Source organism: Lissotriton vulgaris, chromosome 10, assembly GCF_964263255.1.
Source record: "Lissotriton vulgaris chromosome 10, aLisVul1.2, whole genome shotgun sequence".
NCBI classification, from domain to species: domain Eukaryota; kingdom Metazoa; phylum Chordata; class Amphibia; order Caudata; family Salamandridae; genus Lissotriton; species Lissotriton vulgaris.
Genome location: NC_141698.1, coordinates 424,931,062 through 424,946,324, shown reverse-complemented (window position 1 = coordinate 424,946,324; position 15,263 = coordinate 424,931,062). Strand labels below are relative to the sequence as shown.

At 44.4% G+C, this 15,263-nt stretch overlaps 1 protein-coding gene across 2 annotated transcripts in view; it reads left to right on the top strand.

Annotated features, from left to right (window-relative positions):
• Positions 1–15,263, top strand: part of ABCA3 (ATP binding cassette subfamily A member 3) — a 642,985-nt gene that overhangs the window by 435,335 nt on the left and 192,387 nt on the right. For both annotated transcript variants that reach the window (XM_086941282.1, XM_086941283.1), the window contains exons 13-16: positions 2,945–3,099; positions 10,668–10,823; positions 11,014–11,224; positions 12,097–12,247. In XM_086941282.1, the coding sequence (XP_086797408.1) occupies positions 2,945–3,099; positions 10,668–10,823; positions 11,014–11,224; positions 12,097–12,247 (673 nt within the window). The remainder of the gene's footprint in view (positions 1–2,944; positions 3,100–10,667; positions 10,824–11,013; positions 11,225–12,096; positions 12,248–15,263) is intronic.

Genomic DNA, 15,263 nt, shown 5'->3' with positions numbered 1-15,263 from the left:
CAAGCAGGATGAAGTGGTATCCTGTGTCAGGAGGCTCAGGGCCTTTGGAGATAGCTAGAGCTTCAAGTCATTTTGCTGATTTTGTTGATTGAGTACCACCCGTCAGGGCCTCTGAATGGCAGAGTGAATCAACTGAGCAGGTGCTGTCTGGCGGATCACGAGTGGTGTCTACATCTTGAGGTGGCTCAAGGTATCCTCCGAGTGAGGGTTGGGGGGGGGGGGGGGGGGGGGAGCCCTGAATAGCTGGTTTCGCCACCATCAACAATGTGCAGTTTCAAAAGTTATGCATGTTGGAGTTTCAGGAAGAAGAGATGCATTCCAGCTGCTATGGAACACTGGACTCTTGTGCACCTTCCTGCCCAGAGATATGAAGATCAGGAAGGACTAGGCTCAAGTTATCCTAGTGCCTCTGGTTTGGGCCAGGAGAGTGTGAGACCCAGTGCTTCAAGTCATGAACATCTATCCTCTGAGCAGGCTTTCACTTTACAAGGGCATTCTGTCTCAGCAGAAGTGCAGAGTCGTCCACGCAAATCTGCACAATTAACACCTACATATGTGGCCATTGAGTAGCAGCAAATGACTGCGTTTGATTTGTTACCCGAAGTGCTGGATGTCATCCTTGGCGCCAGGCGCCCTGTCCACAAAGTCCCTTTATGCCAGACATTAGGGTAAATATGTGGCATTTGCAAGACTGACCTTCTGCAAGCAAAGCTATTGGACGACCTCTGTTTGTTTCATCTTTGGCCCAGCAACGCCTTGCAGTGGGCACCATTAAGGAGTAGAAGATACTTCATCAACTGGATGCCAAAAGTGCTTTAAGCTTTTATATTGATGATATCAAGGACCATCGAGTGGACAATCAACGTTTTTGGGAGATAAAAGGAGTAGAGAAAGTGGAGGCTGTGTAGAAGAGGAGCCTGTTGAGGTGGATAGTCCTCTGCGTTACAATATGCTACAAACTGGCCAAAAAGCTGCTCCTGGAAGGTCCAAGAGCCCATTTTACCAGGTCTAAGGCTTCCACCACTGTGCTGGCGGAAGGAGTGCCTGCTCTTGACGTCTGCCAGGATGTGACGTGGGCATCAGTATACATATTCATGAAGTACTACTGCCTTGACAGGTCCGACACATAGGGCATTTCACCACTTTAATCCTTCTGTAGTTTTTAGTCTGAGTCCACTCCACAGAACCTCCACCATGTGAAGTTACAGCTTTGGTATCTATTCTAGAGGTGAGGATTCTATGGTTTGAAGTATATATTGAAACAAGTTACTTGTCCTTATATATCCTTTCCAGAATCTCCTACCTCATAGTCCAACATTTACTGTCTACAAATAGAAACCTCCTCCCCAGTGTTCTCGGCCCTTACAAGTATCTCCTTATTCCACTGCTTCTACCCACAAGTCTGCCAGTATCTGTATTCCTGATGATTTACAATTTACCCACCAGAACTGAATACTTCACTACACAATGAGAAAATCTGCTCTGCTGTTAGCTGCATCTGCACCACGACTACCACTTTTCAACTTCAACCTGTCACTCTCACCAACCCAGGCATTTTTCAAATAGTAATTACTATCCGAAACAATTGCGCTTCTGTGCAGGAGGCAGAATGGATTCTGCTTGCGACCCCTTATTCTCGGTTCCCCCTAAAAAAGCTCAGATTCCTATCTTCTATGAAGAAATCACTAAACTCTCCACACCCTCACATGACAATACACAAAATGCAATGTTCACTATAGGGTTTTTCAGTAGCACACCGTTTTAAAAGGCAGGGGTTAAATTAAAACACTGATATATTGTACTTCTTGTGTTATAAGAATACAGACAGTAGAATGAGTGTACATTGAAGTGAGATAATTATGAGGAAGTCACATCAGCAAGTTACTATCCTAGCACCTGGGTATAGTAAGTCACCCTGGTTCCATCTGGTCTCCCATCTGTTGTGACTACTGCGGTGCGGAGGGTGTGCAGCGGAGTAGTCTGAATTTAATGATGTAGCCATTGGGTTGCTCAGGCAGACTTTTTGGGCAGGTGACAGGCTAGAGGGCATGTGCAGAGTAGTTTGATGGACTTGAAGCAAGGTAGCAGGAAAGTGATGGCAGTGCACAAGTACACAGTCAAACCCGTCCTGAGCAAGACCTGTGGTCCACCCCACCTGCTGCACTTGTAACAACCATACACAGTATTTAATTAACCAATTTGAGGTGTTGACTAAACTGAGGAGAGATGCAGTGATGGTCAGGGTCCGCGCATATCAATCACTGTTGATGACTCATGCAAATCACCATGAGATAAGTGTTTCTTTTGCAACATGTTTGTATCCCTAAGTCTTGAAGTCCACTGACTTGCATGCGTAACTAGAATGGGCTGCTCAGGGTTACAGACTATTTTGAAAAGTGCTGGGGCCCTATGATTTGCAAACAGCACTGCCTAAGGCTGTATGATATAGAACCCACACTGTGGAAAAACAAACTAGCATCTAGGGTAAGCATGAAAATAGTTGTTCCCAATGTGTCACAAGTGGCTAAAACATTAGTTCTTCTTTGTTGGAGATCTTACTACCAAGCAACACCATACATTTCTGTCATTTACCTAAAAAAACGGTACTCATTATTTAAAAAGTGACCAAGTGCGATTATGCTTATTGTTCATATTTCTATTAGTCTCAGGGAAAGAAAATGGATGCCATCTGTGCCAATCATTGATAATTTATAAATATCAGTCATCTACTTTTTCCTTTTCTTCAGTAAAGGAGAAATTGTGTAGTATTTGCATCCCCCGTAGACGCCACATAATTCCAGGACAAACTTTTATAAATTGAGAGATGAGATTAAGGCAGGCTGTTGGATTAAGGATTAAGTCTGGTTGCTGTTATCCAACTTTCCACATTGTAATTGAACTAAGCTCTTGAGTGAAATATTTTTCTTTTTTTGTCTCCTGCTAGGTCTATACCCCCCAACGAGTGGACAGGCTTACATCAATGGATACAACATCTCACGTGACATGGTTCTGATCCGCAAAAGCCTTGGACTTTGCCCCCAACATGATGTTCTGTTTGATAACATGACTGTCGAAGAGCATCTGAGATTTTACTCTGGGGTAATGACATTATTTGATAAAAACTGTGATATCAGAATATATGGAATATATCTCCTTTACGTATAGTCTCAAATTGGATTATCAACCAGCAATATCCCGTTCCCAAAAATGTGATCAGACCAATTGCTTATAAGGATTAAAAATGATCCTTAAAGTTGCTCTTAAAGTTAAGGTGTGGAAATACATACATACTCACACACACACCCTAGTTTTAATTTTATATGACCTGTTAATAAAAACATGGCGAAGGAGCAACAAAGTTTGCCTTGGACTACTGCTGCAGTTAGTAACAAAATGAGACAGACCAGGTAGAATACATTGCAAGTAAATTTCAGTTTCAATTGAATAGATATAACAAAATCGTCATCATTATTGTCAAAAAATCTTTATTTGGTTTGTATAAAACCATAAAAGAATACACCAACATGCATTTTATCTATGCACATTAAATTAGCTCTTAATTACAATATTTCCGACCATTCAAAATGACCCATGAAAGTGCCTTGTGCATAGTAAAATACCAGCTTAAAAATCTTTACAAATGTTCTTTTCTTAAAACCAAACTTGTTTGATCATTACATTAATCAGATAATCTATCTAGTAGAACTCTAATTATGATAAAAACTCGGCATAGGCAGAAAAAATGCTTCTCCTATCCTGACTCATAAATGGAACAAAATATCCAATAACCTCTGCAGGCCTTCTGCAGTTCTGCCATTAGGACACAGTCAACTGCAGAAAAGGAAGTTGCCTAGTTCTCATTTTGTGAGTATCTGCCCCTGCACGCAACAGAAATAGTTCTAGGTCTTTAGTGGAGAGGTTAAAGAGAAAAGGTGCCAACACGCTGCCTTTTCTAACATGCCACCAATCTTGATTGGGAAAGTGCACTCACCATTAGGCTCTTACCTGATGCACCCTTTATCATCATTGTGGGGTGGGCTGAAGTGCACAGTTGGAGGTTCCACTCACATATTTAGCATTGCACACCATAGCTTTGCCCGAATAAAACTGTTGAACGCAGAGCTGAGGTCCATGAATGCTAGATAAGCACAACCATTCTTCACCCTAGTGTATTTATTAATTATAAGATGATAGTTCATGCATTGATTTGCAGCTCAGTTTTTTGGGGAGCCCTGCTATGTACTGCAGTGCCCACCTAGTGAGGCTCAAGTCTGATGATGAAGCATGCAATTTAGGTGGTATGAGGGCTTTTGCATCCTAAATATAAGGATTCCAGAGACCTGTTGAATTATTGCTGACCAAAGTTTGAATTATTCTTTGGCCTTAACCCCTTCGATGCTCATGACGGAACGGTTCCATCATGAGCATCGGTCGAGCTGTGCTCATGACGGAACCGTTCCGTCATGATCACAGCCGAGAATGGAATGTTCAGCACCGGGGCAGAATCGGCGCCGCAGGCAAGGTGTTACAGCAGAACAGCACACTCTTTTTGTATTGAATTTTTATGTATGAATAAAGTCTTTATTGCTTGCTTAACAAACATCATTGCAATTAAAACAACTTAATAATCAGACAATACACAAAAAAACATTATCACAAGTAGTTACAGGCCAATAATAAAATTATTTGTGAGCATCTTTTAAAAGCAATAAAAAAAATTGGCTTGACAATTTATAAATGCATTCATATGTATGCTATAAAACCGATTAACTTTTATCAATTACTATAAAAAATGAACTATAAAATCTATCAGACATGGGCTGGATCATTACAAATGAAAGTGCAAATGTGCAGTAAACAGTAATTCCAATGTGCAAACAGGCTATAAAAGTGCTTCAATAATTTCTGTTGCAAATAAAATAACTTCATCATTTACATTTCTAATTATTACCCTAGTAGCACAGACAGTAAATTCTACAAGAGGCCGTATAGTGCAAAATAGGCAGAAAAGATGCATTCAAGGTTTCTCTTGAAGCCATAGGATTTATTTATGATGCGTCTTAAACAGTCAATACCAAAAATTTTTCGACAGCAACTTAAACGTTATCAATTGGCATAGCAGGGGAATCGACTCACCCGATAAACAAAGAATAAGGATCTGGCGAGCCAATGTGACCCCAATCTGCAGAAATAGGGGTTTTAAAATTCTCTTTTTGTATTGAATTGTCGGCTCTGGATACTGTTTGCTGGACGCTTTAAATATTTTCTCTCCATTCTCTTTGTATGTGTTGAATATAGATCTACAGTCCCTAAGCCCAAAATACACTTTTCAGTGGCCCGTGCTAATCTACCGTTATTCTACCCAGCACCTTAGCTGTAGAGTCAACCAGAGAGATAGGGCGATAACATCTGGGTTCAGCTTTATCCTCCTTCTTGAAGATGGGAACAATGGTCAAATTTGATGAGGATTTGGGGTGGCTATAATTAAAGCACTCCTCAATACAGTAACTAATAAAGGTGCCTATAGATTGACATTGTCTTTAAAAATATCAGTGTCTTTAAAAAGATCAGTGGCGACCCCCATCCAGTCCTGGAACCTTGTTCCTAGGCCTTGATTCAATGTCAGTAACTACCTCTTTCAGGTTGATTACTAAAATATCTCTTATGTCCATAACGGTTTCACCAAGGGGTATACTTCCCAATGGGTCTGTCATGGAACTATCATACACCTTGGAGAAGTGGTCCAACCACCCATGAGATGATACAGTGGTATCCATGTTAGTATTGTGAATATCTAAAAAAAGAAACGCGCATTAACAGTTTTCCAAAAAAGGAATGAATCATTCCTGCTACTGACCTGCGCCCAAGCTTCCTGCCTAATAACATTCTTTCTCTCCTTAACCTCCTACTTGTACCCGGCTCTACATAGCTCTACTTTCTCCACCACCCACTGAGATTTCTTGCGAGCTCCCTTTAAGCTCCATGGGGCAGATGAACAAGCCCCATTAAACCATTTTTTGATGTTTGATTCCATACAAGATGCTGGGGTAGATTAAACCATCAAAACAACTAACTAAATAAATGCAAAGCAGTGGGGTTGGTGGGTGAGACACCCGATATACACAGCATATGGGATCAGTATATAAACCAGCAGCATCGAGTATAACCTATACACAGAGGAAATACAAGATGTTTTTGGGGTTCACCTTCAGTAAGTCGATCTAATGCTAGCTAAAGCAACGTAGAACACAAGTGCAAGGAAACCAGTGGACTCCTCATCTAACCTGGACCAAATCCACATATCAGCATTTGCCTAACACATTCCACACCCAGATGTACCTAAGAAGGGCATTACATCGTAGTGAACGATCCCATCCCCTTTGTATGTTCGTGGGTGAGGGGGCATTCAAAGGAGGATCATGCATCACAATGGCTCCTGCACGATCCAGTCGAGGACAAGCCAGTAATACTGCGTCACATGCAGGTAGAAAGGTACCCTTCTGACCCCACTGGCCTCCTCTAAACGATCACCTCTCTCTTGCTATCCGCTCATTGAAACAGGTCCACCCCCCATCTGTACAAATCCAGTACACAGGAGGATTTCCAGCTCATAGTTATTGGTCTACGAGCAAGAATCAATGCCAGATCTGTAAACTTGTCTGCTACTTTCCTTGCTGCTGTGAGTTTGTGGAGGCCCAGCAAGCAAAACTGTGGGCTGAGTGCAAACTCACAATTAGTAGCCACACGGACCAGTACTCTAATATGACACTAGCAAAGGGCAGTCCCACACCATGTGAAAGAAATTCACATTGCATCTAGGGCAGGCCAATGTCACAGCTGGGAATATAGAACATAGGTGTCAGGGAGTGAGATAAGCCCAATGTTAATAATAAAACTGGATGAGCTTTAAGCAAGCATGTCGAGGCTCCTGAGGGGTTGATTCTAGCACTGTCCTCCGAGCTGTATCTAACAGGGGTGACACTAAACCTGCCTCCCAATGCGATTGCAGTTTCGTTGTGTCTGGCTCTATCCTCTGTATAAGGCCCTATAGAGCAGAGTTCCTGCTTATGTTCACCCCGTAATGAGAAAAGGGTAGCGTAAACATTTGTTCTCCGGAAGATCTAACTGCTCCACAAGCCCACCATTCCAGTATCCTGTGTACCAAGGCACTATGTAGTAAAAATGCCCAGCTGCAAGGTCACATGAGTTGCAGATTTCTAAGAAGGGGCGAAACACCCCGACCCACAAAGAGATCACCCAGCACCATGACCCGGCTGCCATCTACCTGCGTAGTCCCAACCATCCACCAGGGGCTTCCATTGCCAGGCTGCCAGTAGTGGGAGTTCGCTTGTAGGGCGTAGCGGTGCGTTTGTGCAAGGCACGGCCCAAACAAATCATGTCGCTCGTTTTAACGCATTAATATTCCAGACTGTAAATGCAGGTGTCGACTCTATCAGGAAACTAGTCAACAGCGCCTTAGAGCGAGTTCCCCCTCCGTGGGTGCCAGCGCCACCCCATAGGTACGACCTCAAGCGAGCCATCGACTGTCACTGCGATGCCAGATTATAAAGCTCTAAATCGGGAGCTCCTAGGCGTTTCTCTGTCACTGGTAAACGCTTTTTCCAGAGTGCCACTCAGCATTGTGACGTACCCCAGTGTAACGTCAGAAGTATGCCATCAAGTTTCCAAAAGAGTTTCCGGGGCAGCTCCAAAGGGATGGCCGAGAATAGATAAAGGCTCTGGGTAGGATGATCACTTTCGAAAACGCCACCGGGCCACTTACTGTCAGCACTAACAATAGTCCAGAAAGACACCAGGCATCTCAACCTAACAACAGCACGGACATAATTTCCCTCATACATTAAGGCAGCCGAGCAATAGATGGTTGCCCCTAGGTATCCAATTGCATGCAATTCCCATAGCTGCATCAGGGCTATAGAGAGACATCTGTTCCCCCAAACCTCCCCACTGAATCACTCCATAGTGGGAAATACAAGACTTGGCCTAGTTGACCACCAGGCCCGAATGATGTCCAAAGCCTGTCAGCACAGATACAGCTCAACCAACATCAAAGTCTTCTCCTCAAATACAGCAGCATGTCATCTGCATATAATGACAAATGCGTGTCATCACTGGCGAGAGGCAGCCCTCGATAATGAAGGCCTAGGTGGAATGTGTGCGCAAAGGGTTCCACGTCCAGAGCAAATAATAGGGGGGATAAATGGCAGCCATGTCTTGTGCCCGTCCTACCGAAAATGCCTCAGAAATCAGCGGGCCATTTCTGATCCTTGCCAATGGGTCAGAATATGGCAGCTCTGCCCACTTAACACAAGGAAGGCCGAAGCCCATGCCGAAGAAAGATACATATAGAAAGTTCCAATGGAACGACTCTAATGCCTTCCTAATGTCTACGGACATAAGCAGACACCGATAACTGCTCTCACTGGTCCACAGCCCGAAGTAGTTGATGGATGTTGGTCATGATGCTGCGAATGGGAATTAAGCAAGTCTGATCAGAATGAACCAGAGTGTGCCTATGCAGGAGCAGCCTGGTCCCTAGGACCTTGCTTAATATCTTTTAATCAACATTGAGCATTGACAGCGGACGATATGAATCAAGGCTGAGCAGGTCCTTTTCCTTCTTAGGAGGAGATACAATAAAAGCCTCTCGTAAGGAGGAGAGGAGCAAACCCCGCTTCCAGGACTCATTGCAAAGACTGGCAAGCCTAGGGGCAAGGACCGAGTCAAATGCAGCATAAAATTCTATTGGTAGAACATCTAGCCCAGGAACCTTCCCACTTGCTATGTCCTTAACTGAGCCAGGTATTTCCTGCTCAGTGATGTCTGCACCTAAACCTTCTGCCACCACAGTGTCAATGGTCACCCTACAAAAGGATGTACTGAAGTATCAGGTTCTGTAGCCACTCCACATGTAGGGCTGGCAATTTCTCCATTGGAAGACCTATCCCCCACCCAAGTCCTTTGGTAGTAGCTGCGAAGTGGGAGCATCTCCCGCTCAAAAATCTCCCCACCTCACCCCCCAAAGCCTGGACAGATACCAGGACACAACCAGTCTAAAGTTTTATTGCGGGCTCCTGCAATGAATAATAAGACTGTGCTATCAAAGAGAGGTGCTATTTTGAATTTGGTTGTAATATGACCGCGATTAGTGTCCCCGGGATGCCAGCCCCAATTCTAATAGCCAAGCAAGTTTCCGGGGGCTTCCTTGTGGCCGAGGTCAACCACTGTCACCTCCTGCGGCCGTCAAGGGTGAGCAGTGTCTCCTGGATTGAAAAGAGGCGTGGTGCAGCCGCCGCTATCAGGGCGGGCCGCCATGTTAATTCCCCAGGTTCTGGCGCAGTCGCACCCCCACCCCTCCTCGGGCTCCAACAGAAGCCCACACTGGGTGCACGGGTCCCTCCCTAACACCAAAGAGCGAGGCGTTGTAGTTACTGTGAGGGACCGGGAATCGCGGGTGGGGAGGAGATCGTTTCAGCCACGTCCTTGGGCCACCTACCAGCATGGATATCACCCTTGCCATTCATAACAGTCTATCTCCGTCTTCAGGAAGCTCCCAGAAAGATTTTTGTTAACTCATTTTCAGTTTTGCATTGCGGTAAATAATGCCCAACACATGAAACCTACTAAATGTAAAACAAATATATTCTCTGCCTGCACTTTGTTCCATAGTTGATTTTGTGACTAATGGTATGCTGCTGACTTGCCACTGCAAGACCAATTCATGAGTCAATCTAGCCTGTATCAAAAAAGCCATCCCCAAGGACCTTGCTCTAACTGTCTCCTGAGTTATTTTAAAGAGCACATGTGAAATCTAGACAAATGTTTGGAAAACCACCAAAGCGGATGGGATTTTAATTTAGTTACTGAGAACGATAACTATTATGTAGACCATTGTGCAAGTAATGCTTTTTATAAAAGCATGCGATGTTCATCAATGTTCATATATACATCATTGTTATATGAGCAAGTAGAAAATGTTCTTCTGAAATCTAGCTACTGAGAAAGATTCAACGTAGCATTACGAGAAGAGAATTTTGAGAGAAGTCTGACATACTTTCTAGTTTGTTTTGATTAATTTAATCTGTGTGGGAGAAGTAAAATGTCTGGTAATCAGGTTACAGATTAGTGATCGTACCAACATATATTACTAGTATGATTGTCCATGTTTTTGAAAAAAATTAAAGACTGCAGGTAAGCAGTTGAAAATATGGACTATGCTGTAGTTGCTGCTGCTTATTCCTCAACTTTACTGATGAATATCCAAGCACAGTGGTGATTTCTTGACAAGCTGTATTGCTGCCTCAGGACACTTTTGCTGCATTTACCAGCAGGTTTTGAATGAGAGCTGTTAATCTACAAAAAATACTTACTTTATACTGACTAATTTTATATTATGTAACAAAAAGCAGACCTGCATTAGTTTCAGAAGTGTGATATACAGCTCCATGACATGGACTGCCAAGCAAACTGGGGTGAGCTTATTCTTTAAACTCCCTTATCGCCAAGAACAATGTCAGAAGTAGAATATAGAAGAAAGTAAAATTAGAAGAGTCTCTTTCTAAGCTATGATAACCCTAAAATATCTTACATGTTTATCACCTCTCTGTGTAAGATGTCTGTTTGAAATGTACACCTTTCCTTGTCAGTTAAAAGGTTTTGACCCGTTGAAGTGTCCCAAAGAGATTGAGCGAATCCTTTGCATATTGAACCTGGAGGACAAGCGTCGATCTCTGTCCAAGACTCTGTCTGGTGGAATGAAACGTAAACTGTCAATCGGTATTGCTCTTATCGGAGATTCAAAGGTAAGTCAAAGACCTCTCAAATATCTATCATGGTCTCTGGAGGGTTAATGAATGGTCCTGTTGCGTATCCACTGTGGTATAGAGGAGGGTCTGTGGGTGATATCTGAATTTTCCTAATTTATCTCTGCCATGGAATAGCAGCCCTATGGATTCAGGGTTTTTCCTACTCCTTAACCATCATCTATTTTAGGTGGTGATGTTAGATGAACCGACATCTGGAATGGATCCAGCCTCCCGAAGGGCCACATGGGATCTGCTTCAACAGCAGAAAAGTGACCGCACCATACTGCTGACCACCCACTTCATGGACGAGGCAGATTTGCTGGGAGACCGCATTGCCATCATGGCACAAGGCGAGCTGCAGTGCTGTGGTTCTTCTCTCTTCCTGAAACATAAATATGGTAAATAAAGGACTTATTATACATGAAATGGAAACCGCCCTGAAAAACTGTTCACAGTGACATTACAGCTACTTTGCTCTTGTCATTAATCTTTCATAGGAAATTGCAAGGAATTGGTTGTTATATTGGACACAGAGATACTTCTTTAATTCTTAACTTATATTTAGCCACAAGTAATATGCGGCTCCTGTGGGATCTCTTTTTCTTGTTGTGTTTGGATTCTGCTGGTGGAATCTCAAGCAAATAAGCGACGGGTAACTGACCAATGTGAAATTGCTGAGTGATGTGAAGGAAATTGAGTTATTGAAGAAAATAAACAGGAAGTGAAACAGCTGTGTAGATGAATGATATGGAAAGAGGAGCTCAAGGTGTGAAAATAATATGGAAGTGGAGACAACATTAGCTGCTGAAGGAAATGGGTGAAATTGGAAGTATGAAAAAAAGACACCAGTAAATGTAAGGAACGCAGAGAGAAGGAAACAAAAAGTCAGGGAGAATGGAAATGAAAGAGATTGTATTGGTTTGATACAAAAAAAAATGGAGAGGTCCATGTGAATGAAGTGGGAGGTGTTGTGGGAAAATGGATGATATGGGTGGGAATTAGCAAAGAGAGGATCTGGTTGTTCTGAGAAGGAAGATGGTGAAAGGAAAGATTGCAGAGGATGGAAGGGAAGAAACAGAATGAGCCTGGTTGGTAGAGATTGCCATGGTTTAAGGTTAACAAAAAACTTGAGAAGAATTGAAGAAAGTTGGGTTAGAGGAAGAACGTTGCAGTCTGAAAGGTCCTTGAGGTACAAATTAGGGCCCATTGTTAAGTATTTATCGTGGGTCTGATTTTTGAAACATTGGTGATCCTTCATGTTCTCTTTCAGGTGCTGGATATCACATGGTAATGGTGAAAGCACCACACTGTGATGTCGGTGAGATTTCCCGCCTGGTATGTCAGTATGTTCCCAATGCCATTCTGGAGAGCAATGTCGGAGCAGAGTTATCTTTCGTCTTGCCCAAGGAGAGCACTCACAGGTAAAAACTATTGAATAAGACTCAGCATCCTAGGTTTGTTTTGTAAACAGTATGAAACCGAAAAAAGAACGAGAGGGAACTTTGTGTAAATATTAAAAAAGAGAGCTGAAACTAAGAATTGCTCCTGGAGTAATAAAGTGGGCTGTGCACCAACAGTTAAAGGATTCAGATTGCCTGGCACATGATGGAATGCTTCAATATTGTGTTACATGTTTCGGATAAAGTTTAAATTTGAAAATTAAAAAGACTGCATTAGAATCAGATTAATGGGTGAAAATTATAAAAACATTTTCAAATGTTGGAAGAGGTCAGTAGAACTAGACTAGATAAGTTGGGCTTCTCTCCTGCTGTTATTTACCATACTGGTAGGAACCAATTGCTGAGGTTCAAATGTCACATTGTGGCCTTGTTAAACATATAGTAAAGTGCTGTTGAGAGGGAACACAGCACTTTCCAGTCCAGTGGTACTTGTATTGGGAGGTAATGCAATGCATGATATTCTTTTTTTTATCTCACACGTCTGCCCTACGGGTTTACCTAACATTGACCTTTACATCCCTTTACTGTTTTTCTCATCGTAGAAGTGGGAGAAGGTTCAGGTCCCCTACTTGACCATTTTAGGATAATTGGCCACATTAGGAAACCATGATCAGCAGTCGATTTGGGTATCTTGCTGTTTTTGGGGGGAAGAAACATCCCCCAAACTTGTAGTTTTGCAAAGTTAATAAACTTTTCAACTTCATGAAGTTACCTTTGCGCAACTCTGTTCTAAGAATTAAAATTTCCACATCGAAGAATAAGTTAATAAACGTGGTCGGATATTGAATTGGAATAGTTGCCTCACACTGAAGAGGTAGAGTGAAGGTCTCCGGATGTGTGATGTTCTGGTCAATTTTAGAATAGAAATAAGTGGTTTGAACACTGAAATGTAGCATAATTCCTCCATCTCTCCATTAGAATTCCTTTTCTTGTAGGTAATTGGTTTAAGAGAAATATTTTGGCCGGAGTGTTGTCCATGTTCGTAGCTGGATCAAATTTTCTTGATGTAGCTTAAAGACTTTTCTATAAAGGAACGTGACCCCTGCCGTTGCTGCTGAAATGTCACATCTGCAGTCCGCTATGGGATTTTCTGAACTATTTGAAGTCATAGTGCTTGTAGGAAGGGGGAGTCTCTAGTTGGCGCAGTGCAACACTAACGACAAGCAGGGACTCTCTCTTCCTCGTCAGGGCTGAGGGTTACCTTCCAGACAACCTCTGCTTACCCTCTAGGTAGTGTGGCTTAAGCAGTCTTAGGCTAATCTTTGGGGCACATGGGGTTAAACATTTGCAATATTACACCGTCACAACCAACCCACCACACAATGACACCAAACTGTATTTGTAAAAATATATATCTTTATATAGATTTCAAGCAGGCTTGTAAATACAGTTGTCAAACTTTCAATAGCGGTTCCAGTTTACTTGAGTTCAGGTTGCCACAGTTCTTTCTTAGCAATAAGCAATCTTTTGGGCCTTCTGCCCGGGTTCAGTAAGGTTCAGTGTCTTGTAGCGCCTCAATGCGCTTTCCGCTGTCTCTGCTCGCTTCGGAGGGGAGATCGGGCCTCTAGGACCCGGAGCTGTGCGAGCCTCGGTTTCAGAGGCGGCTCGCGTTGGGAGCAGATAGCGCGGTGCGAGCTCGAGTTGCAGGACGCTCGCACCGTGAGGATACAACACAGGACCTTTCAAATTCTTGTGGAGCGGGCGGCTTCCAGGGGAGCTGTCCCACGTCGCGTTGCTTTCCTGGGGTCGCTGTTCACTGCGGCTCTCAGCCGGGCAGGACACGGGTCATCCGGGGCGGCGGTGCTCTGTGGCGGCAGGGTCCTTTCCTCGTCGTTCGCTCCGACCCTGGAGGCGGCGGCTGTGTGGTGGCGGCCAGTGGCAGTACGGTCCCCAAGTGCAGGACGTACCCAGCCAAAGTGCCGGTTGCAGCTGTGCGCTCACAGCTGAGCTGTCGGGCAGGATACCGACCAGAGGGGAGTTATCACAGGGCGGCTGTCCGTCTACGCAGGTGGATTGACGGCTCGAAGCGCAGTCAATTCGGGAGCTTGGACCTGACGGGTCCTCCTTCACGTTGCTCTCGGGCTCCCGATGCAGATGCGGTCACGGTGTTTGGGCCAGCGGCGGCTGGACCTCACGTTGCTCTCGCTGTTGCTTTGGGCCCCGGTCACAGTGCTTGGGGGGATGGCGATGCCTTGGATACGGGGAGCGTGGCAGGCTTGCCCAGCACTCCTCGACCCCTCTGTCAGTACTGCAGCGATAAGCAGCACACACAGTCGCTTTCTTCAGGGTGTAGCGCCCACTGGTCCTGGGGCGCTGGTCAGGGGGCAAGTTCAGCAGCAAGCCCTTGGAGATCTTTTAGCAGAGTTTGCCACAAAGTTTCACAAAGCAAAAGTCTTCTTGTAGTCTTTCCTTCTCCTCTCCTTCTGCAGCAAGGCACCAGACACAGGCAAGAGACAGCACTCTTCCTTGTCCTTCCAGGTCCTTCTCGTCGGGCAGAGTTCCTTCTGTAGCACAAACAGGATCTAATTTACAAGGAGCAGGGCTCCTACTTTTATACTGCATTTCTTTTGTTCTCGCAGGCCAGGGGGGCCTTTGCATAGCCACTTTCAGTCCTTGAGTACTCTGGTGGGCGTAATCCGGCTTCTGCTTTCAGTGTGAGGGGCAGGCGCATCAGACGCCCCACAGGAGGTGGAGCCAGCATGGTGTGGACAGGGGCAGCCAGAAGTACCTTGTTGATGGGGCTTCGCCCTTCCTGGGCCAGGTGTCGGCTGAGTCATCAGTCGCTCCCCAGGAGGGTGGAGCCAGCATTGTGGTGGTAGAGCACAGCAAGATTCAGAGTCAAGAGCCACTCCTACCTCCCACTAAGGTGTAATCTGCGCATTCACCACCTGTCATTCCCCAGCCCTGTCACTCACACATCCCAGACAGTCAGATACACATACCAGCAGAGGCGGGCTGAAATGGTTAGGCAAGCAAA